Source organism: Labrus mixtus, chromosome 21, assembly GCF_963584025.1.
Source record: "Labrus mixtus chromosome 21, fLabMix1.1, whole genome shotgun sequence".
Classification (NCBI taxonomy): domain Eukaryota; kingdom Metazoa; phylum Chordata; class Actinopteri; order Labriformes; family Labridae; genus Labrus; species Labrus mixtus.
This window is the reverse complement of record NC_083632.1, coordinates 14,847,574-14,870,673: the sequence shown is the minus strand read 5'-3', so window position 1 is coordinate 14,870,673 and position 23,100 is coordinate 14,847,574. Positions and strand designations below refer to the sequence as shown.

Genomic DNA, 23,100 nt, shown 5'->3' with positions numbered 1-23,100 from the left:
TAGGTTCTCACTCTGGCCAGTAACGAGCGGATCCCTCTGAACCCGACTATGAGGCTTCTGTTTGAGATCAGCCACCTCCGTACGGCTACACCCGCCACTGTGTCCAGAGCAGGTTGTCCCATCTTACCGTTACTTCAATCAGTGCACGCTTAAGTTTAAGTCTGATCCACATTTATTTACATTTAAAAGAACACCAGCTGACTAAAGTGAGACAATCAAAAAGAGACAAACATTAACACAGTTGAACAAAAAGACCAAACTAAAAATAAACTGAAACAGAGAGACAGGAACTATCACATCGAGCTAACAGACGAGGAATAATGAGGAGTTTAAGATCATTTAAAACAGGCAGTGTAGCGACCAGCTCAACCTGCTGATGAAATGTGTCCACCGGAGGCCAGCTCCAAGAGTCCTGAAAGTCGCACACCCCCTTGTTTTAATATGTCTGTTTTTACTGCAATGGCCCAATTATCTGATGGTTCCAAATTTTATCTTGCTGACCATCCTGTTTTATGAGGTGTGTTAAGAATGAGTTTCACCTGCTTGATCTGCTCGTAAGACTATCGGGGCTGCCCCGATTTGAAATCGTAGAAATCCTGTAGTGTGGGGAGAACGCCTAGGACGGCCGAGCACGGACTCTGTGAATCTTCACATGGAACAGAACAATAGCCAATCAGGAAGCAAGCTGACTTATGCAAGAAGCAAAACAAACATAACCATGGCGACGACAGCAAACGAGAAGCATAAAGTTAGAAGGGTGTCATAAATTCAGGACCAACTTGTTGATTTGTGGCAACAGCACGACAACGTGTCCCGTAAAATAAAACACAATCCATCTGGCGAGGAAAGGAGTTGGACCAAAATGTTTGCGGCAACAGATGTACCAGGTAGCTAACTGCTAGCCACATTTAGCTTGACCGTCATGTTTGTTTACTCTTAAGTGGCGTTTGACTTTCTCTTTGCTTGTTAATAAATGGTTTCTCCCCTAAAAAAAGACAGTAACTCCTGACAGTTTCTTTCTCTCAGTCCTGGGAGTGCTGATCTTTTTTAACGTTTCAACATGAATGAAACACACCCTGAGTGTTTAACATCCTCTGTTTTTCCTTAAAGGTATTCTGTACATAAACCCAGCAGACCTGGGCTGGAACCCGCCGGTCTCCAGCTGGATTGACAGACGGGAGGTCCAATCAGAGAAGGCCAACCTGACCATCCTGTTCGACAAGTACCTCCCCTCCTGCCTGGACACCCTGAGGTCGAGGTAACTCAGCTCCCTCAGCAGTGCTGGCATTGTTACAGTCCAGATGACGCAGGATGTTTGGCTCTGATATAACATGATGAGGATGGGGGGGGGTGTACTGGGCTAAACTGGGCCGACACAGACAAGGACTGACTCAGAAAATCTGGACGCCGTCCTGCATGTTATTGTGCAGGACCACTTGCCTCCTCCAACACCTCCATCACCGCTGCAGCTGAACAGACAACAACAACAGGAAGCAGAGGAGGAATATTTAGTCCTCACTGCTGAGCCATAAAAGAAGAAAATTGAACATCGACAATAAAAACCAAAAATATAAGATGTGTTTTTCATCTCCTCTTCTGGAAGCCTTTTTACTTTGTTGAATTAAAAAAAAAAAATTCTCTGTTAAATCCATAAAATGCTGTCCAAAAATAGTTACTAAAGCATACATTTCACATTTTTATCAGACAATTTGGACCTGTATGCTGCTGAATGATCCACCCCTGAACTAGTTTATAAAAATGATTCACAGAGATCAAACAGGAAGATCTGACCCGCTACAGATGCAGTTAACCTCCCCAATCTTCTCAGAGAGCATCGGGTCGCACGTCTCCCCACCTCATTACTTTTACCAAACTCGTCAAGCATTAATATCGCAACTTTGGCAGCCGGCCCAAATGTTTACACCTGCATTGGAGGATCAGCTATGGGCAAGTGCCCAGGGCCTGGGCCAATGGGAGTCTTGGCCTTAAGATGATATATACATTATATAGAGAGAGCTTGAGCGAGAGGGCGAACTGCAAGCTGCTAACAGCTGTTCCTACATGCAAACTAGAACTACAAACTAGTTGTTGTACACAAAAGGAAGGAACAATAACTTTGAGAGAGTGCTTATATGAGTCATGAAATAAGGAAGTTCCACATTTAGTTTCACTGTTTTGACCGTTAAGATTGTGCAACAGAAAGTTAACGTTCCATCATTTTGTTTTTTTCTGTGACGAATCCAGACAGAGTTAAAGTATAATTAAATAATAAATAACGGGATTTCACAGGAATACGTGCTGTGTGGTTGTGGGTTGCTCTGTGCAACCTAACGAGTTTATGTCCATGGCCTGTGGTCAATCCATCCGTTACCACGTGAGGTGGTGCATTCCTCCACCGGGCTCAATAATCTTAATAAAACATCAGTATTCATTTCATTCTGATTCATAACCAGTTCAGAACTCCTCAAAGGGGCTTTATGTATGAAAAGGAAATGATCTCTCGTGGATTAAATTTGTATTTTTCATGAATAGGGATTCCGGAGCTAACCAAACAATCCGTTGTGTTGTTCAACATCCAAATGGAATCTAAAGTGTTAAATGACCCCTTTTAGATATTATTTCACATCTTAAACATATTTTATACAGGAGGTTTAATATTACAAGTTTAAAATTATCATACAGTAAATTCTATTTTGTATTATTTTACATTACGTTTTGGATGCTGATTCAGTGTTTCCTTGTCTGTAATATTTAGGATAGCTTCTTTATCCAAATATATATTTATACAAATCACCTGCTGGTGACTGCATTCATCTGCTTTTGTTCCAGTTTTTATTCTCTTCTTTTGGTTAAATACTAAACCCAGGTCACTGTTGAAGTAACATGTCTGTGTACTCAGGTTTAAGAAGATCATCCCCGTCCCGGAGCAGAGCCTCGTCCAGATGCTGTGCTACCTGCTGGAGTGTCTGCTGACCCCCGAAAACACGCCGCCGGACTGCGCCAAAGAACTTTACGAGCTCTACTTCGTCTTTGCAGCGGTCTGGGCATTTGGGGGGGCCATGTTCCAGGACCAGGTACTGTGGGGGCCTCTGGGCATGAGAGACGCTCTCTGTGTGGTTGCATAAGGGGGGAAAGAATGGGACGGGACCGTAACAGCCGAATGATTTCTTTTCTGTCTCTCTCCTTATAACTCCTCTCTCCTGAAAGAGTTGCATTCTGGGTATTCCTCTCCTGCTATTCAAGCTCTGATGGCTCTTATGCAACTCAACTCTGTGTCTCTGAAAAGTCATTTGAAAAAGTTATTTCCAGTGGAAGAAATGGGAGAGATCTCCATCTGAAAATGAAGTGGACTCTGTTCCCGCTCGCATCACACCGTCTGGCTGAATTTAAATCAGCAGGAGAGCGCCGGCGAGGAGTTGCTAAGCAATCCAGTTAGCGGCGTACAGTAACGGCTTCCATCTAAGTTATGGGATAAAACTGCTCTCCTCTCGCTACAAATGTACTCCACTTTATTTTCCCATCACAGATGCATTTAAATGCTAAGTGGTTTTATTGACTGGAGACTTGGTAGTGAATAGAGGAGACAGGTACTGAGAGAGGGAGGACGGGGGGGGGGGGGCAGAGCAGAGGGGAGGAAGGCGAGGAGCTGCCAGCCAGCAGGTGATGAGGCGGCTGCACTGTCTGAGTCCGACAGACGGATGGATAGGCCTGCCATCTCTCATTTTCTCCCCTTCAGCTGCAGTGGCTCTATCTCTTTGTCGCCCTCGTTTATTTGTCCTCTGGTCTGTATTCACGCCGGTGTAAATCAAACGCACAGATCCATAGCTACTGTACGCAGAGAGGAAGTCATTTTAGAGTATTGACCACCACCCCCCCACCCCCCACCTCCCCCTTTGTGCCTCTGTGTGTGTCTCTGTGTGAGAGCAGCTGGTCGACTACAGAGTGGAGTTCAGCAAGTGGTGGGTGGCCGAGTTCAAAACCATCAAGTTCCCGTCGCAGGGCACCGTGTTCGATTACTACATCGACCCCGAGAGCAAGAAGTTTGAACCCTGGTCCAAGATGGTGCCCAGGTTTGAGATGGACACAGACACACCTCTGCAGGTACAACAGGCTGTTGTTTACATCAGCGAGTGACAAGTTCTTGATATAAAAAACTGATTTTAAATTAGGGACATTGCAGACACCTTCTCGCCAGCTCTGAACAGAGAGATTTATCGTCTGTCAGCTCAACGCACCACAGGATTCAAAACTACACTTTATCAGCATTTTCAAAACACAGAGAGAAGGAAGCTCATTTTATCAAGTAAATAAGATATTATACAAAATATGTGCAATAGGAGCAATGGAAAAACTACAGTGGTGAAGGATGGTGCAGGATTATATTTAGTGCAAATTTAGCGGTTTTCATATTTGAACTCTTGCAAATATTTAGAGAATTTCAGGGGGGGGGGTCTCCTGAGGCAAGTAGTGATGTCAAAATAAAAGGTTGCGGAAGTAACGCACAAAGCTAATTAGTCTGCTGTACGACGCTATAATGAGAATATGTGTCTTTCTATCAATGCTACGTGTAGTTGAACAGAATCTCAATCTGAACTAAAGAGTGGAGAAGAACATACTGGAGAACAGGAAACATAATGCAGCAGGTTCATTAGAGCACGGAGATGGTAGAGGTGGCGTGCAGACAGTATATGGTCGTGCAGCGATCACAGGGAATAAAGGTCACCACCCCCTCCCACTCGCTCCAGGTGTTTGTGTTCACCCATGCAGCTCCTGATTTTTTCAGGAGTTTTCTGCCAGTGTAAAAGCCCTATAACTGTATATAATAAATGACAGCGGCAATATAAAATGTTTTTTTTTAAAAAACATTAGCACTTGTTTTGGCAACAAATATTTTAGTGTCATTTATCCTATAAAAATGTAGAACACATTCAAGTTCCATCTTTCCCAATTTGACATGTTACCTGCCTCTTACTGTTTAAAGTGAACTTCAAGGTCACATATTCTCCTCTTCTTCAACCAGTTTAAATAAGTCTCAGAGCTCTTCAAAACATATCTGTGAAGTTTCTTGTTCTAAATCCGTAAACGTAATTCTAAATAAGTAATCACTTGTCACAACCCCAATAATCAGTTAATTCATTTTACAGTAACAGGGTTAAAGAATTAATTCCTATATGTTTTTTATTTTCCTTCTGTTTGATGTGTGCAGGCCTGTCTGGTCCACACTACAGAGACCATTCGCGTTCGGTACTTCATGGACCGCCTCCTGGAACATCGTCGGCCCGTCATGCTGGTCGGGAACGCCGGGACGGGGAAGTCTGTTCAGGTCGGAGACAAACTGGGATCGCTGGACTCTGAGAAATACATGATTAAAAATGTCCCGTTTAACTATTACACCACGTCTGCTATGCTACAAGGTAGGAAAGATGCATGCATGTATCCAGCTTTATACTGTTGCAGGTTTTTTAATAATTGGCAGTTCAGTGTTTATTTACCACCAAATTATGGCCTTAAAGAGAAATGTTATCTGATGCCGTGCATACAGCAAAGTATCCTCACATTCAGACAAAGTCAACATGTATTTTTTCTCTAGTCTGTGACAAATTAGTTGTTTTCCTACAACACTGAAGCGGGGGGTTGAAGCTGATTTAATTTGTTTTTCCTGTTAGTTGTTGGTCAGTTGCAGCTGATATAATTTCTGCAAATTTTACACAACAAACTTTAAAGCAGGATTGCACTCATTCTGATTTTTAAGGTAATTTTTCTGCTAGATTTGGTTTGATGACTTTGTAGAAAAGCAGAAAGATGATATATCTGTTCTTTAACGAATCCCAATTCATCAGTGTTTCTACAACTGGTAGAAAAAAGTGTCAGACATAATGTGATGAGAGGTCTTCAATCAGGATAAATTTAAAGCCCACTGAGATTATATAGTTGCTAGTTGGCTTCAAAAAAATGGGATGATGGTTTTCAGTGTCAGTCCTCGTGTCACCGATAAAGACTGATAAAGACTTTAACATGAGAAGTCCTAAAAAACCTTCTATAGCTGCTCATATGATCCTTAAAACTACAAGGTGATGCTTAAATTGTGCATGTTTCTTTGACAGTTTTTATTTCAAGAGTCTCTGTGTTCATTAATTGGTCGGTATATTATTTGTAAATCATCAGGAGAGACTTGACAGTCTTTGCATTCAGATGGAAATATATCTACATAAATCTGTATATCTGCATAATGAAAATTGATGATATGTAGAGGACTACACATGGGAACCAAACAACATTTTGAAATGGGAAGAAGTAAAGTCAAAGAAACGCTTAAGAAATGTGCAGCAGAACTTTGTATTTTTCATATTTCCTTCTCGCCAAGCATCCTGCGACCCTTTACTTACTGACTGTACCCTCCTGGTTAAATGAAATGTCTCTGAGCAGAACCATGACTCTCCATCTCTAAACTGTTCCATAAATTTGCAATTCAATTACACCTTCCTTTCTCAGCATTCATTTTTGTGCTTCTTACATTTCTGCTCCCCCGCTCCTCTCCCACACAGCGGTGCTGGAAAAGCCCCTTGAGAAGAAAGCAGGGAGAAACTACGGCCCTCCAGGCAGCAGGAGACTGATCTACTTCATCGACGACATGAACATGCCAGAAGTGGACGCATATGGCACTGTGCAACCGCACACGCTCATACGCCAACACATGGACTACAACCACTGGTAGGGCTCTGTCGTTTACAATACATGCCTGTTTAAGCAAACAGGAAACACATGATGTCTCTACTGCATCTCTCCTAGAGACTTTCCCAGAGTTCCTCACTTTATTTTAAGGCAGGATGATGAAATGATTTGAAAAGGGGATCACAGTAAAATGTAAATCTATGACAATGGTGAGCCTGGAATTGTTTCCTTTCTATGGATGGATCCACCAGCCTCTCACAGAGCAGAAATGGAGTAACAATACAGACTTGTTCTTCCACATGTGCTTGCTGACATGACTTGCTCATGTATAAAAATTGTAAATTATTTTTTTGACACCTTCAAATGTCACACGCACATCCTGTTCTCTTGTTTCCTCTCAGTATTCAGACAGAGATCCTCGCCTCAGCATCAAAATGCAACAATATAATGAGTGTCAGACGTCCAATATAAGCTCAGGGTTGTCTGAGTCCCTTTAAAAGGCTCCTGTAGCTCGTGTGTGTGTGACACAGTGAGGCCTTTCTGAACACGGTTCCACTGCGTCACACACCGGCCGACTGGCTTAGACACGCTCGGCCATTAGAGATACGCGGGGAGGACTCGGGTATGAAATTGAGAGGAGCGGGGACGCTGCTGAGCCACGCCAGCTTAAGAGGGAGCTGAGGCGTCCATATCAGCTAAAAGAGTGTGTGTGTGTGTGTGTGTGTGTGTGTGTGTGTGTGTGTGTGTGTGTGTGTGTGTGTGTGTGTGTGTGTGTGTGTGTGTGTGTGTGTGTGTGTGTGTGTGTGTGAGGCTGTTAAATAATGATTTTTTTTCTGCATATTTGGGCGCGTGTGTGTGCGTGCGTGTGTGTGTACTCCCAGGTATGACCGTAATAAGCTGCTTCTGAAGGAAATACACAACGTGCAATACGTGTCCTGCATGAACCCCACGGCCGGCAGCTTCACCATCAATCCACGACTGCAGGTACACACACACACACACACACACACACACACACACACACACACACACACACACACACACACACACACACACACACACACACACACACACACACACAGACACGGAGCTTGTCCCCACAGCACATTGTGTTTTGTGGTTATGCAACTCACTGCTGAGGTTACATGTTCATCATTTTCTCATTTACACATTTTGTATTTTCTTTCTTTTATTATTTTAGTAAATCAGGAGACTTTTGTTTGATGCTTTATGTTAACCATTTTTTATCCTGCATATATTATCCGTGCATCCAAAAGTCTGTGTGTTCATTCAGGAACTGTTAATTTAATTTAGACAAAACTAAACAACAGTAGATTTTGTCATGTCTCGAAATTATAATTCTGCGGGAGAAAATGAGCCGTATCAAAAATATTCAGCTCACCAGGTTGTCTAAAGTAGTTTACAGTTTGTTCCAGTAGAGGGCACTCTCAGCGTAACTGGAACATTTCATGCACTCTTGACCTCAGTAAATGAAGACAGTATTGTTGTGTCAAAAGCAACGGGCCGCGATTCAGGAGATACAAACTTACATGAGGGAGACTCGTCTCTGCAGACAGCAGCACACTGCTTTGTGGAGAGACACACGGTCGCGTCACACCCGAAAATAATTGTGTGTACCACAAACCGCCGTGCACTCTGAACGGTAGTTCTTGTCAGCGGGTTATAGTGTGGATAAAGAGAGCTGCACTCGATCCAAGTTAAGTTTAGAGACATGTGCTTCTGGTAAATGATATATACAGCCCTTTTGGATTGTCAACAGGATGTTTGGTTTTAGGCTCATTATTGTAAAGTTGGGTAAATTGTTTTGTGTCTGTGCAGCAGAGACAGCACTAGTAAGTTATAAGGTCGCACCGTTCTAATTTTAGAGCTGATATCGTAAAGACAAAAAACTTGCGCTGGAGTATCTAAAGTTTCAAAATTGTCTCTTTGTTCTCCCTCCGGTGTCGACCATTTTTTCTGAACTGAGGCAGCAAGCAGAGCGCAAAGGATGATGGTCCTTGTTGTTCACATTTCTGTCAGCTCTGCTCCACAGCAGCTGAAACAAACCTTCACTTTCTGCCCTGAAGACCTATCATTTCATAGGGTCACAGGTCAACGATGGTATGGAGACACTTTAGTTCTCGGGATATCGTGAAATTGATGATACTGTTACATCCCTTCCAAGGAAGTATTTGCTTATTTATGAAACCTTTACTAAAGTGTAACTTCACAAGACACTCCACGTTCCTCAGTGTCTTACCGGCGGCTGCTGCTCTTCTGATGGACTGAAAAAAAGGACTTTATTCTCAAAAGCTGTTTCCCCCCTTTATTCCCCCCAAAATTCCTTCCTATGAAGAGGATGATTATACATCCACTTTATGCTCATTGACATTTCTACATTAATTACATGAATATAAAGTAATTAAGTGACCAGCTTTACTTTTTACTACATTTTTGCAGCTGTTTAAAACTCTGGTTTTAATTATTAATGACTGCACTGTGTAAAATGCCTCCGCACACGGGGAGGATGATGACTTTTCTGTACTTTAAAATGCAGATTTACTGACACACACACACACACACACACACACACACACACACAAAGTTTAACGTGACCCCTAAAAGTTAAGAAAAACATGAAGTGCATACAGTATAAACAGATGGATGGAAGTATATTTTAAACGGGAGTAAAACTGAGAACAAAAGGAGACATTTACAAACAGTGCTGCGCTGCTGTAGCCGTTAATCGCACAGATGAGTGCGGCTGTTAAACGCTGTGATCGCAGCAGGAACAGAGGAATACTTAAACCTTATAGTTATGTTGTAATCTGGTTCCCCATGGCTCAACTCCGTCTGTATCTTATTTAGAAGGAAAAAAAGGTCATTATAAATCCGTTCTACTGAAGTCCATGTACCAGAAACAGCCAAAGTCAAACACTTTCCTCGACTTTTAGAGACACTGAAGGACGAGAGGACTCGCTCATAACTTGTTTTAATGACACAAGAAAAAACATTCATTCTAGATGACATTATATTAGAGATGTTTTTATTAAGTTTAAACATAAGCAGCATATTTAAATCCCCTTGCTTTCTAATATACAGACATATGAATAATTAAGGTGAGAAATGACGTCATGGATAAAGATCAGTTTGGACACGAGTTTAATCTTTAATGCCAACTCACTGATAAATTAAAGGAGCTGAATCAATCTCACATTCTTGCCACAGGTTGGAGATGTTGCTTTTAACTTCTGCTTGAAATGGGATAGTTAACTAATTAGGATTGTAGATTTAAAGAAATTAAAGGTCACATATTCTCCTCCTCTTCCTCCAGTGTAAATAAGTCTCAGAGCTCCTTAAAACATGTGTGTGAAGTTTCTTGTTCTAAATCCACTCTGATCCTGTATTTGATCATGCCTATAAACCCCTCTATTTCAGCCCTGCTCAGAACAGGCTGTTTCTGTGTCTGTAGCTTTAAATGTAAATTAGCTGTGTCTGACCACGCCCCCTCTCTGTAAGGGTTTGGGTGTCTCAGGATTTCTCTTTCCATGTCCTATTGTTTACGGTGAGAAGGCAGACTTAGAGGGCAGAACAAACACCTAGCTGTGGGAGTGTCACCCACCTGGGGGAGGGGTTACTGCCCTTTGTGATGTCATGAAGGGAAAATCTCAAAACGGCCTGTTTGAGCACACATTTCCTGAAAAGTGGAGCATTCAGAAGACGGAGAGGATGCACTTTTCTCATCATTGGGGGGTTTGTAGACGGACTAGACTGCTTTAAACTAGTTGAAAATGAGAATCATATGTGACCTTTAAATATGCAACTAACAAATTTAGCACATGTAGTTTAGTAGTATTAAAGGCCCCATCCTCGAGTCTCCTGTTTGCAACTACAACTTGTTATGTTATTGAACATGCTGTGTGCTTATCAGCTGAGACTGGTGAGAGAAAGACTTTTCATATCGCAACATTTGTACCCAGTGACCAGACATCCTCCCTTTCTCGGCCATATTGTCTTTTAATTGGGGAAGGACAGCTAAAGAGAAACAGGAAATATTTGGAGGAGAGGGTAGAGATGACTTACAGCAAAGGACGGATGCTTGATATTATCCACTCACTTCTACAGGAGCCATTAAAGTACACAAGTTTGGTCCCCAACTCAATTACTTTAACGGAATATGATTTAAAGACAGGACATAGATTATAACGAGGAAAAACAAAACACTGATTCAAGTTCGACTTCAGTCAGAGGACATCTTTTCAATGCAGAGCGACTTATTTACGAGCCAAACATAAAGATATTTGAATTTAAAAGCTTCATTTGACCGAGCTATAGTTCCCACAAGCACTCACAAGGTGACTTTGTTTTGACTCTGAAGGATAGTTGACTCCATCGTTAGCGAGGCGTTCACTGTCTCCTTGTTTTTGCTGTATCTCCCTCCGTCCACAGCGGCACTTCTGCGTCTTCGCCCTGTCGTTTCCCGGAGCCGAGGCCCTGAGCACCATCTACACCTCCATCCTGACGCAGCACCTGCGAGGAGACGGCTTCAACCCCACCCTGCAGAGGAGCTGCCCCACTCTGGTGCAGTTAGCCCTCGCACTGCACCAGCGCGTCTCCTCCACCTTCCTCCCCACGGCCGTCAAGTTTCACTACATCTTCAACCTGCGAGACCTCTCCAACATCTTCCAGGTGACACACACATCAAATGTACCTCGGGGATTTATCCACATTACGACCTTGGGTTAATCTATTCACAATTAACTGCGGAAGCAAATTGAAAAAGTTACAGGAAAAAACGAGGAGTTAGATTTTTCGCCGAGACTCTCCCCGTTTTTCTGGCTCTGCTTCCCACGTGGAAAGAGCCAGGCTTCTGTCACTAATTTCTCATCTAAATTATTATTGATTTAAGAGCCGGCTCCCAAAGTCTGAATAAGTCTGAAATAAGTGTAACAGAAAATAGAATGGATTTGCACTTCCACGGCTGTTAGTAATGATTTAATGTATTTAAATGAATATAATATCAGAGCGAGGAGGCTGTCAGGGGAGAAGCTTTTGGGGCGATATTTCTGTCAGAATCCTCCACGGTTCCATGGAGGGCAGGCTCTCTCATTTAACACACACACACTGTCGTATAATTAATGCTTTAAGCCACTCAGCTATAAGAACTCCATATTACATAATTCCATCTAGGAGAAGACAAAGACCGCTCCGACTTCTTCCTTTACTTTTATTACACAATGTGCAAAATATAAAGGGGGTGGTGATATTCCTTTTCAAAGCTGCAGTCATCGATATTTGTTACTGGTACTGTTTGGAACAGGGCTGCATCCCCACTCAGACGTTTTTCTGTTTAAACCCAAACTCAGCCTATCTGCTCAGCTCCACACCAAATTTCTTTATTGATCAGCACAAGCCTCATGTTTTTCATTTAAGATGCATGTTGTTACTCTAAGCGTGCTACTTCCAAATGTTTCAGAGCACATCATCCTCTTTTTTTAACTACATAATTTAACTGGACATCCAGCCTCCCCCAAAGCCCAGCCAACGAAACACTGAATTTTGGATAGTTGGCTTCTGGCGAATTCTTGTGAGTGAAGAAGACACTCAGGGGACCCCTTAAAAACAAGTTATTAAACACAAGTAGTTGTGGTTTTGCAGGATGCAGCAGTGCATGGGTGAAGCTGGGTGTTTCTCTTTCACTCCTGAGACCCCCTGTGCACCCTATAAACACTGACTTTATGTTAACCTGAACAACGACATCCATCTACCAACCTTAACCAAGCTGTGACTGTTAAAAACAAAAGCAAGACAAAACAGTCAAATTTACTTGATATGAAAATTGATTGTACCTAAACCCTCAGGGTAGATTGTTGTTGTTGGATTCAAATCATTTCATGTGCCGGAAAATCCGGAATATATAAAACTGATTTTAAAAGTCTACCAGAGAGAAAATTGCTTGAACTGTCATCCTGCGTTTCGATTTCTATCGTGTTCAGTTTCTGTGCAGCTGTCACTTTTTTAGTTCCGTCTATTTTCACTTTGTGGAGTTTACACTCCTACTACAGTACGGTAGTTGAGCTCTCAGCCTGCAGGGAAAGTTGTGAAGTAGCCTACAGACCCACAGCCGTGAGTCGTCACCTCCACTGGTCACTCGTTAACTTTAATATAGGAATCTTTCTATAAGAAGTGCGCTCCACAAGGTTTATTTACAGAACAATTTACCACGATTATGACCTCATGACGGAGAAAACGTGAAAAAGTTGCGCAGCCAGACTGCTCTGTGCCGCTATGTTTGGCAGCACAGCGTGCAATACACAATGACCAGGGACAAATTTTCAAATGTGCCTTAAAACCGCCTACCTTCTCTGGTCCAAACAAATCCAGAGCATTCAGGAGCAGAATCTAAAGTTAGGAGGAAGACATACTGGCTGCTTCATTGTTGTCAGAGAAGCCAGCTCTTCAACATAGCATGTTTCCTTAATGTCTGATCATATAGTAAGCTCACTTTATCATTTCACTCACTACACATCTCACTGATTGGACCTTTAAGAACAAAATACCAATGTTACCGGTAAATAGGATAAATAGAAAATGTACCAATGTTGCCCATGGTTAAAGCTCATTGTGGTCTCTGCCGTGGCTACAGTCTTATATTTAGAAGTTTAAGCAATCTTTAGCAGGAGCTATTTTTTACTTATTCATTCTAATTAGTAATGTGACTCAGCCTCCTGCACTTTTAAATTTAAAACCCTGACGACCCTCAAAGTTACCTTCCAGACTTCTGCCCACACAGCCTCACCCTGAAGCTCTTAGAAGTTCAGCCATTCATTAACACTTAAAAGTTGGTGTCTGAAGATGCCTTTCTTCCTGTTTTTTTTTTTTTTTTTTAAAGGGTCTGCACAGCCTGACTGGACGTCAAATCACCACTGAGAGCAAACAATGCCAAAGCTTCCTCTCAGCTCCTCTCTCGATCCATACAGAATAGAGAGACGGGCAGAGAGGGACTCGCAGAGCTGGTTTGAAGTTTGTCTGCCTAACTTTATTCAGCTCCTGGCGCTAACATGTTAGGACAGCCGGGGAGAGGTGAGCAGCTCCCGGCTCTGCATCGCTGTAATTCCCCCGCCGTACCTCTGAGCTGCTGCACCCTCAGATGTGGGGAAGTATTTGGCGAGACAGTACAAACGCTTCCTCTAATTTCCAGCATGAGGCCTAAATGGTTGTCACTCTGTATTTTCCAGCTTGACGTTTCAGATGTTTGCCTCGGCTGAAATAATTGGGGGTCTTTTTGTGATCCACTTTGTTTTGTAAAACTTTGAAACTTGGAAATGTAGCTGGAGGCAAACATCTCATTTTGATCAACTCTAATGAGCTGGAGAACCGAGCTCAGAGACTCAGCGAGCTCACAACGCTCTCTGCAAAAGGTGTATTTTAAATATGACAAAAGAGGCAGGTCCAGACAACAGTTAAGGTCTCTCTTTACTTTTGTTGTTCCTTTTTCTTGAAGACACAACTCTCACAGAAGTTGTTTTTAATATATAAGTCCAGTAAGCACCTCTTTGTTTAAAAAACTTTTTTGTCTCCGGCTATTTGAAGTTTAAACTTCTACATTTGGACCATAGCTCATAAGATTCATCCTTTACAAAGTAAGAATTAAAGCCTGTCATTTTGGAGCCTTAACAAGCAGCTAAAATTAAAATTTGTCAGTTGAAGCAAAACCTAATTCTATATTATTTACTGTATAATCCGGAATATAAATCGCAGCGGTATATAAGATGCACCCTGTTTTGAAGGTCTCTTTATAGAGAAAAAAAATTTAAACTGTCTTCCTGCGTGACTGTTTATATTGTGTTCAGCGATGTCTACAACGTGCAGTTTCTGTGCAGCTGTGTCGCTCTTAAAGTCCCGTCTGTTTTCACTTTCGGAAGTTTGCGCTCCTACTAGCTACAGTACGGTAGTTGAGCTCTCAGCCTGCAGGGGAAGTTGTGAGGCACAGACTCCTAGCTTGCGAGCTGCGCTGCCTGACTCCGCTGGTCACTCCTTAACTTTAATAGAGGACTCTTTCAATCAAAAGAGCACTCCACAAGGTTTATTTACGGAACAATATACCACTGTTTTCTGTAAATGCATGACCTCGTGAGGGAGAAAAGATGTGCACTCAGCTTTCAATACACAATGAATGGGGATGGCTTTTTAATCGCATCAGGTCGCAGTTAGTGGCTGCTGCACCCGATGTAATGACGGCGCGTGTTTCAGTATTTTATATTGGTATATTGGTCGCACCGGTGTATAAGACGCAGCAAACTTTTAAAAGTGCGGCTTATACACCGGATTTTACGGTAAAAGTGATCGATGACACCAGATTGATGCGAACATTTTAAACGTTGTCTCATCTGTGACTGCAGGGGTTTTAAAACATTTTTAACCCTAAATTTTTAAAAAAAAGCTCTGACTACATTAGGTGCACGGTAAATCAGTTCCACATCAGTAGATAATGCGATGTTGACAGACATCAGCAAATAGTGCAGCATAAACCGACGTCAGCAGCCGATGTTTATTTGTTGAGTCATATCAATTTATCGCTGGCGTCTAGAACACCAAGAACTGATTCAGAGAGGAGGTCTTTTATGGGGCAGATAAAGTCACCTGTTGGACAAACTTTGACTTGTTTTCATTGTCAAACAGGAGAGAATATGTTGCATTGTGGGAGTCTGAACGGCCTTCAGATAGGACGCGGTGAGCGCTGCAGAAGCTACTTTCCAGCGCTATTTTCCCGACTATTGTTTTGGTTACCTAGCAACGCGTGCAGTTGCTTTTTGCTCGTGTGCGCTCTACCCTTTTGCGCTGCGCCCTACTCCGTGGCGAGCTCAGCAGGCACCGCATCCTATCTGGAAGGCCCTTAACACCAAAAGAAGAAGCCATGAAAAAACATCGGTATTGCATTTAGCAATTGGCTAAATTGTTAGATAAAATATCGACACCTGCGTCGGCCCAGATTTTCACAATTGATGCATCTCCAGACTACATACATACAAACACTGAAATGTTTCAATTTAAAGACATTGATAAGCATTTACAGCAGTCTTTTGCTGTTGCTTCTTTTCCACTTTGTCCTTCTGGTTGTAAAAACATTTAATCCGGTTGAAAAGAGCCAGAATATTAACCATGTTTAACTGGATATCGATGATGAAATCCTGGTTTGTGCTTATTCGGTTGAGTTTTTCAAACTTAAGTGATCTTAAATTCTTCCTTTTTCTCTTCACTACTTTCCTAACTTTCTGCTTCACTCACTCACTTACTCACTTAACCTTCCTTAACTGTAATATTTTCTTTTCTCTTCTTGCACTCTGTCTCCACAAATCTCTTTCTCCTAGCATCTGGGGCAATCATTAAGCCCAGTGGATGTTAAATTGGACGTACTGTAAGTGAAGTCCAGTGGCCAAATACCACTCATAGGGTTAGACAAACAGTTTGGCATTCGACTGGGAACGATGTCAAAGAGCTCCGTTTGCCAGCGTTCGTTCTCTGCCATGACCAGTGGGCATATCAGAGCGCCTGTCTTCTCCTAGTCAGACTAAATGAGCTCCTCGACATACACGAAGAAGAAGGGAGGAGATAGATGGACTAAGAGAAAGATGAGGACAGAGATGGAGGAAAGATGAAGAAAGAAAGGAAGGGAGTACATGAGTGTCTCGGTGCAGAGAGCCGAACTGTACTGACTGAACAATATGTCTGTATGATGTTCTGAGGATAGTCAGCTGGGTGCGTTTGTTAGCAGGGGTTTGAAGTGTTGTTTGGGGCTCAGAGCAGCTGTCAGACTACGAGGAAAGCTCTCCGGCTGCAGACAGACAGAAAGACAGACAGACAGGCTGATACATGCCGACACACAGAACTCTGTAATCCCTCTCCTCTGAGCTGAACACAGCAATGAAAGATTGGGGACAGACAGGATGAAGGAAAACAAAGTTCTCTCTCCTCCTCAGTTAGTTTACACTTTGCCGTTCTTTGATGGGAACAATGAGGAGTAAAGACTATGACGGTCATAAGGAGTTACCATATGGTGTTTTGTTTTGCATCGGCACACTCTTATACTATAAATGCACGGTGCCATGATTGACACCATTTAGCAATGAAATGGAGTGAGTAAGTAAAGTTTTAAAGTCCTTCAAAGACACACCGAACTGAGAAGAGAAAAAGTCTAAATACTTCTCCACTGAGAAGACATTTTTAAGACTTGACGTAACTCAAGTTGTAATCTTCATTTGAACACAACTACATTCACTTTCTGTTCTTTAGATTTTCTGAACAGGCTGTGAACTCTATCTGTTATGCTTCTGTTGGGAGTAATTGATTCTTTTCATTTTGCTTTCTCACATCCCACATCAAGACAAGATTTTAGGGATGTAAATAGCCCAGTAGTTAGTCGCACCCTACAAACGGAAGTATGGTCTTCCAATCGGGCGGACTGGGTTCAATTCTGACTTGTGGCTCCTTTCCTGCATGTCATTCCCTACTTAACAGAGGGATTTTCTTAACGGAAAATCTGTATAGGAGGCATTTTTTATACCTATTTTTAGATAGGTACTTAAGAAATTTGGCTGTGTCCTGTATGCCGGTGCGACCAGTATAACAGTATAAAATGCTGACAAACATGCCGTCATCACAGATTGCACACGACCTGAAATTTTTTGATAATTCACCTCCATTCATTGTGTATTGCAAGCTATGTGGGAACAGAGCAGACCAGGCTGGCAGTGCAGACCAGGCTGGCAGTGCCAATTTTTAACATCTTTTCTCTGTCGTTAACTCAAAATCCTACATTCAAAGAAAACATTGGCATATAGTTCAGCGAATAAAACTGAAGGAGTGCTGGACTGATTGAAATGCTCCTTAATTAAAGTCAACGACTGTCCAGCGAAGGTGGGCAACGCGACTCTCAGGCTGTCGGTACCTCACAACTTTAACTGTAGGCTGAAAGCTCAACTAACGTACTCTATCTAGCAGGAGTGCAAACTCCACAAAGCATAACCAGACTGTACTAAAAAAAAGAAGCTTCAGAGCTGCACGGAAATTACACTTTGTAGACTCACCTGAGTGTGGTTGAAATCATCATGTGGGAAACCTTTATTCTCTCTGAGAGACCACCAAAAACAGACTGCCCTGTGTACCCTGTGACTTAAATTCTGGATGTAATGGTGGTAATAATAATTTGCTCAGGATCCTGAGAGGACATTAGACCGGTGTACCGGTCAGAGATTACAACGAGATATTTAGCAGAAGGTTTGACATTTGAATGAAACGGGCGGGTAAACTTAACCTAAGTTGTGAAGTTAAGTTTTAGTTTTGTCAGGGTTAAGTTTGAGTAAGTTTAGAGATATACAAACTTTGGTAGCAGTAAACCAATCATAAGGGAAGATGGTTGATTCAGTTAATTGGGTTTTGCAGGGAAATAGATCTGTGTGACATCGCCATAACAGTGATATGATGTGTCTTGAAAACTACAGAAAAAATTACCCAGAGGACGCATGTACAGCGAGAAGAGGACTGGTCTGAGGAAGGATCCCTGAGGGACTCCTCACAGCAGAGGAGCTGACAGGGACACACGATTGTTGATACAGACTTTGAAACATCTTTCACATTGAAACCAGATTTGCAGAAAGTCCTATCTTGTAAAAAGAGAAAATAAAAAGATCACAAGTCAAAGGATGAGATCATTCACACATACTTGAGGAATTAATCTTAGATTTAGAGCAGCGTTGATAATTGTGGCTCAGTTGAAATCTTCTGCCCATACATACACACACACACACACACAGATAAACACGCACACACGGGCACACTTCCCATCTGCAGCATTACACAGAGGATTTAGCAGCCAATTGTCACATTCAGAAGTCTCGGATATGAAGGCGGATCAGATTCAGCTGGCTTTACCCCTGGAGATGATTCTGTTTATTGGAATAAGTTCTGGGGCTGGAAACACTCAGCATCTGTTTGCCTCTGCTTCGCCTCCTGGGTGACAGTGCGCAGAGGGGAACAAACAGCGCCCGGGCGCCTCTTCGTCCCCGTCCTCATCCTCTACAGCACCTGTTCTGTGAGGCGCCGAGATTGAGCCGTGTGCTGGCTGACTGCTTCCTGAATGGCCCTGTGGGGAAGCCAACACCTCACACAGGCATCCTCCAGAGACGCATTAATCATCAATCATTCACAAAACACTTAACTGCTCATTGTTATTATTTTCTTCATTCATTTGGCTGCTTTCTGTTTTTTTGAAAGATATTTTTTGGCCTTTTTGCTTATATTAGATAGGACAGCGTGGGGAGGAGAGAGGGGGGATGACATGCAGCAAAGGGCCGAGGTCGGATTCAAACCCACGGCAAGTTATGGATTTCTCTGGCTTTGATAACTGTTGGAAATATTTTAGGTGATGTAAGTACTCAACGAAAAAAAAAATTTATGTGTAAAATATATTTATATATTTTCAGTAAACAAACTTTCTGTTGGTAAACACATGGACAGAAAATGTGCGCTCGCTGGTTTGCAGTTCCATACGACTACAAGGTGATCGTTTAATTTATGGCCGTTTACAATCTGAACTCAAAATGATGACTTTTGAATACAATGGTAAAACAAAAGGCTTCTGGGCCTGGTCAGAGTGTCGTTTCATTCTCAGAAAGCATTTCAGTCACACACAGACTCATTCCTTCATTCTTTCATAATTCTCTTCCCTCTAACATCCACCCACAGAACTTATCTCCCCATGCAGCAGCACTTCTGAGACAGCGAGATGAAAGAAAGGCACTGCCATTATTTCTGAGTTTCTGTGGCACACCTACTAGCAGCTTGCCCACTCAATATCCATTGATTTACCCGCAGTGACTGTGCTGTGCTTCCCTCCTTGTTGTGCTGTGAATGGGCCAAATCAAGCTCTGGAGTAGTTCTAAGCCTTCTTCTCCCCCCTCTCTGCCCAGGGCATTCTCTTCTGTACCGCCGAGTGTCTCAAAGCCCCTACGGACCTGCTGAAAATCTACCTGCACGAGTCCAGCCGGGTCTACAGAGACAAGCTGGTGGAGGAGCAGGACTTCCAGGTCTTTGATAAGCTGCAGGCGGACACAGTGAAAAAGTTCTACGAGGTGAGAGTTTTACAAAGTTCAGCAGTGGAAGACAGGAGGAGGAGGGGGAAATCATTAGGCTGCCTGCTCTGTGTCTGGACCTGGACATCAGTGGCCAACACAGCGAGGAGAAAAAGGGATGGTGGGGGAGCCGGAGAGGGCGGAGGGCCAGGGGAGGGCCGGGGAGAATATTAATCAGTGTGGTATGTGGGGTCTGGCTGTCAGGGTCTGCGCTGTCAGCCCGGCAAATTGGAAAACATTTTAATGGTTTTCTGTCCACTGCTCTCCTCAGTACCCTCTCCGGCTCTATCGCATGCACACTAGTCATGGCACAATGAAGAACCTGACAAGTATATGTGTACACACACCCACATAGAGAGGAGGAGAGGGAGAATAAAACTCCATAATATATTTTATTCAGAGTTATCACATTCTGCAAACTGAGGACGATTTGCCCCAGTGCCACAGAGCAATATGCGGCATGTTTTCTACTATTTTTACATGCAAACAAAGACGTCTTTAGAGACTGCTGCACTGTAAGGAAGTGATACTACGACAACGAAGACTGCAGCAGAGCATAATACAGATGGAAATTTAAGAGAAAAAACCTCATTCATAGCACCTTCTGCAGTTATTTGCCTGTGGAAGTTTGCAGAAAACAAACATCCCTCTGAGACACACAGTGAAATATTCGCAGCCCAAACGTTGCCAGGGTGAAAATGAACTGGGTCATCCTCTGCACAGCTGTGATTTTCAGCTGCGTCCCTGTCCACACTGTTTAAGCTTAACGCGTATGTTGTGCTGACAGGGGAAAGTGTGTGGCTCATATTTTACCACTGCAACATGTGTTCTACTGCCTGACAGATATGGGGTATATGTACACAAACCTTTACAGGGAAAACAACACTGAATTACAGATCACTTTCAAAGAACACATTTGCTCCCTTGATATTCTTATGAATACCTCTCTGTCGAATGCTTAGACTGACTTCTTTAATTTGTCTTCTTTATTTTCCCCTTCACATTTTACATTACAAATACTTCTAAGCGGTTTAAAAATGTGTGGATACAAACCAAAGAACAAAGATTACAAAAAAGCCAGACAGTCATTTAACAGCTATTTGTGGCTGTAGTTGTATTTACAAACATTCATTGTTTTAATTCCTTTTTCACATGTTTATGAATTATTATTTTTTATAATTCATCAAACATCTTAAAGGCAGAATATGCGATTTTTTTGATCCAGCAGATGTCGCCCTTGAGCACCAGCATGAAACCAAAACAGCTCGCGCTGCATTGTTGTGTTAGCACGCTAATGCTAGCGATCTTTATTATGCTCGTATCTTCACACTGCATGTAAATTTAACCGAAATGACCGTGTTCTAGAAACGCAGTTAAGCAGTGAGTACAGTATGTTATTCTTCTTTTCTCTAGTCCCTCAATTAAACAACTTTTATATGCGAGGGGATGAGCCAGCCAGCTGTCCAGGCGATGTAAACTAACTGAAGATTGGACTCGGAAAACATTGGGTGTCACACTCACTGTAGACAGTCATGACTCACAGAGTTATTTTCAGAGGATATACTTGATTTCTGTTACATTTCAGTGTGAAAAATTGCATATTCTGCCTTTAATCATTAATTTGGCTCCAACATCCCATACAGAGAATTCTGAAGATATAATGAAAAGAAGTTTTTTATTTAGGTTTCACATCGATATAACTCTACAAAGATCCACATCCGGCTAACTTAAATAAATGAGAGACTCTGTAATATTGTGATATAATTTAGTGCAGACCCCTTTCCTGTGATGCTCTGCTGCATGAGCTGCAGACATCTGGGAGGTTTGCTGTTTGGCCACACCTCCTCCATGAAGCCTCTCCTCCAGAGACACACCTCCAACCCCCCTTTCATTTCCATGAAGAAGTCAAGCAGCGGTCAAAATTGTCCGCCAGCCGATAATATCGTCCGATATTCGCATACCCCCCAGTGATCTGTATCGGCTAATATTGATATCGTATTGGCCCAAAAAATATCACATTGGTCGGGCCATAATGTGTAAACCCCTGGTGTCAGTCTGGGGCTTTCTGCAAATTAAAGAATCAATTATCTTTACTTGACAAAAAATCTAAATCATCATAAGTATTGTCTCTGCATTATTCTGTATGTTCATTAAAATATAAAAAAATGGTGCATTAGAGAAAGCATTGAGCCGATTGAGACCCGTCTGTAACAGATTCACATTCTCCAGTCGACAAAATTTTCTTGGAGGCTCTAATTTGTGCTTTTAATCCCCGAGGACATGGAGGAGACTCTGGATCAGACCAGAGAGATGAACCTGTACTGCCACTTCGCCCGAGGGCTTGGGGAGTCCAGGTACATGCCTGCAGACTCCTGGAGCAGCCTGAACAAAACCCTGCTGGAGGTTCTGGACAGCTACAACGAAGTCAACGCCACGCTGAACCTGGTGCTGTTTGAGGACGCCATGGCTCACATGTGAGTGCATGTTTTACAACCCCCGGGCTAGACTGCAAGTGGGAGGTTTTAAAGAAAAGAAATGCGTTTCTGTCAGCTCCTTTATTGTCTGTCAAATCAACTTCTCAGGTACTTTAGGATTTAAACTTCCATCTCACTGACAGTCAGACGCAGAGACAGGCTGATCTGAACGAAGCATGAATCATAGAGGAAGGGGAAAAAAGCAGAAAATGGAGACATTTTTTAACCTAGTTTTTCATTTTTAATTCCTCTTCAATCAGATCAAATGAACAATAAAAAGGCAGTTTGTGTTTGTGTTCAGCCTCAGACTGAACTGTTTGTCTGCAGAGCATGAGTTTGTGTTATGAGGTAAAAAAAAACGCACTAAAAGCCGCTGCTCTCACTGGCTCACACGCTCCTCACTCGTCATGAACATGGGCACTGTAGTTTATTTATAGTCGACCCCCTCATACATCATCCTGCGGCTGTAGTTCACCAGATGTGTTTTCATCCAAAATTCTCCCAAACAAATGTTCTCTCTCCTCCTGTTGGAGCAGTGTTTGTTAAGATATACAGAGCCCGGCCTTTTAAACACACCACGAGGCATTTGTCTGTGATCAGCCTCATAGCTTTATGTAACAGTTCTCCAGCTTTTGTGATTTTGCCTTTCAGTAGAGTCTTTAGAAAAGAAAAGAAAATATGCCAGGTTTGTTTCTTTTATAAGAAAATATGATTTGCGAACACTGGCTTGAATGTGTGCGTCCTTTTTTCTATATTTTAAGGATAAACCTGAGAATAGCAGATAATATTTTCCATTTTGCAAGTGATCCAATCTCTCTGGAGTC

At 42.5% G+C, this 23,100-nt stretch overlaps 1 protein-coding gene across 1 annotated transcript in view; it reads left to right on the top strand.

Annotated features, from left to right (window-relative positions):
- The window catches only part of dnah9 (dynein, axonemal, heavy chain 9), a 179,177-nt gene that overhangs the window by 69,330 nt on the left and 86,747 nt on the right, over positions 1-23,100 (top strand). Inside the window, exons 40-49 of the mRNA XM_061027577.1 lie at positions 4-112; positions 1,111-1,258; positions 2,900-3,074; positions 3,928-4,101; positions 5,207-5,414; positions 6,546-6,711; positions 7,554-7,656; positions 11,122-11,361; positions 19,641-19,802; positions 22,080-22,276. Coding sequence (XP_060883560.1) covers positions 4-112; positions 1,111-1,258; positions 2,900-3,074; positions 3,928-4,101; positions 5,207-5,414; positions 6,546-6,711; positions 7,554-7,656; positions 11,122-11,361; positions 19,641-19,802; positions 22,080-22,276 — 1,682 coding nt within the window. The remainder of the gene's footprint in view (positions 1-3; positions 113-1,110; positions 1,259-2,899; positions 3,075-3,927; positions 4,102-5,206; positions 5,415-6,545; positions 6,712-7,553; positions 7,657-11,121; positions 11,362-19,640; positions 19,803-22,079; positions 22,277-23,100) is intronic.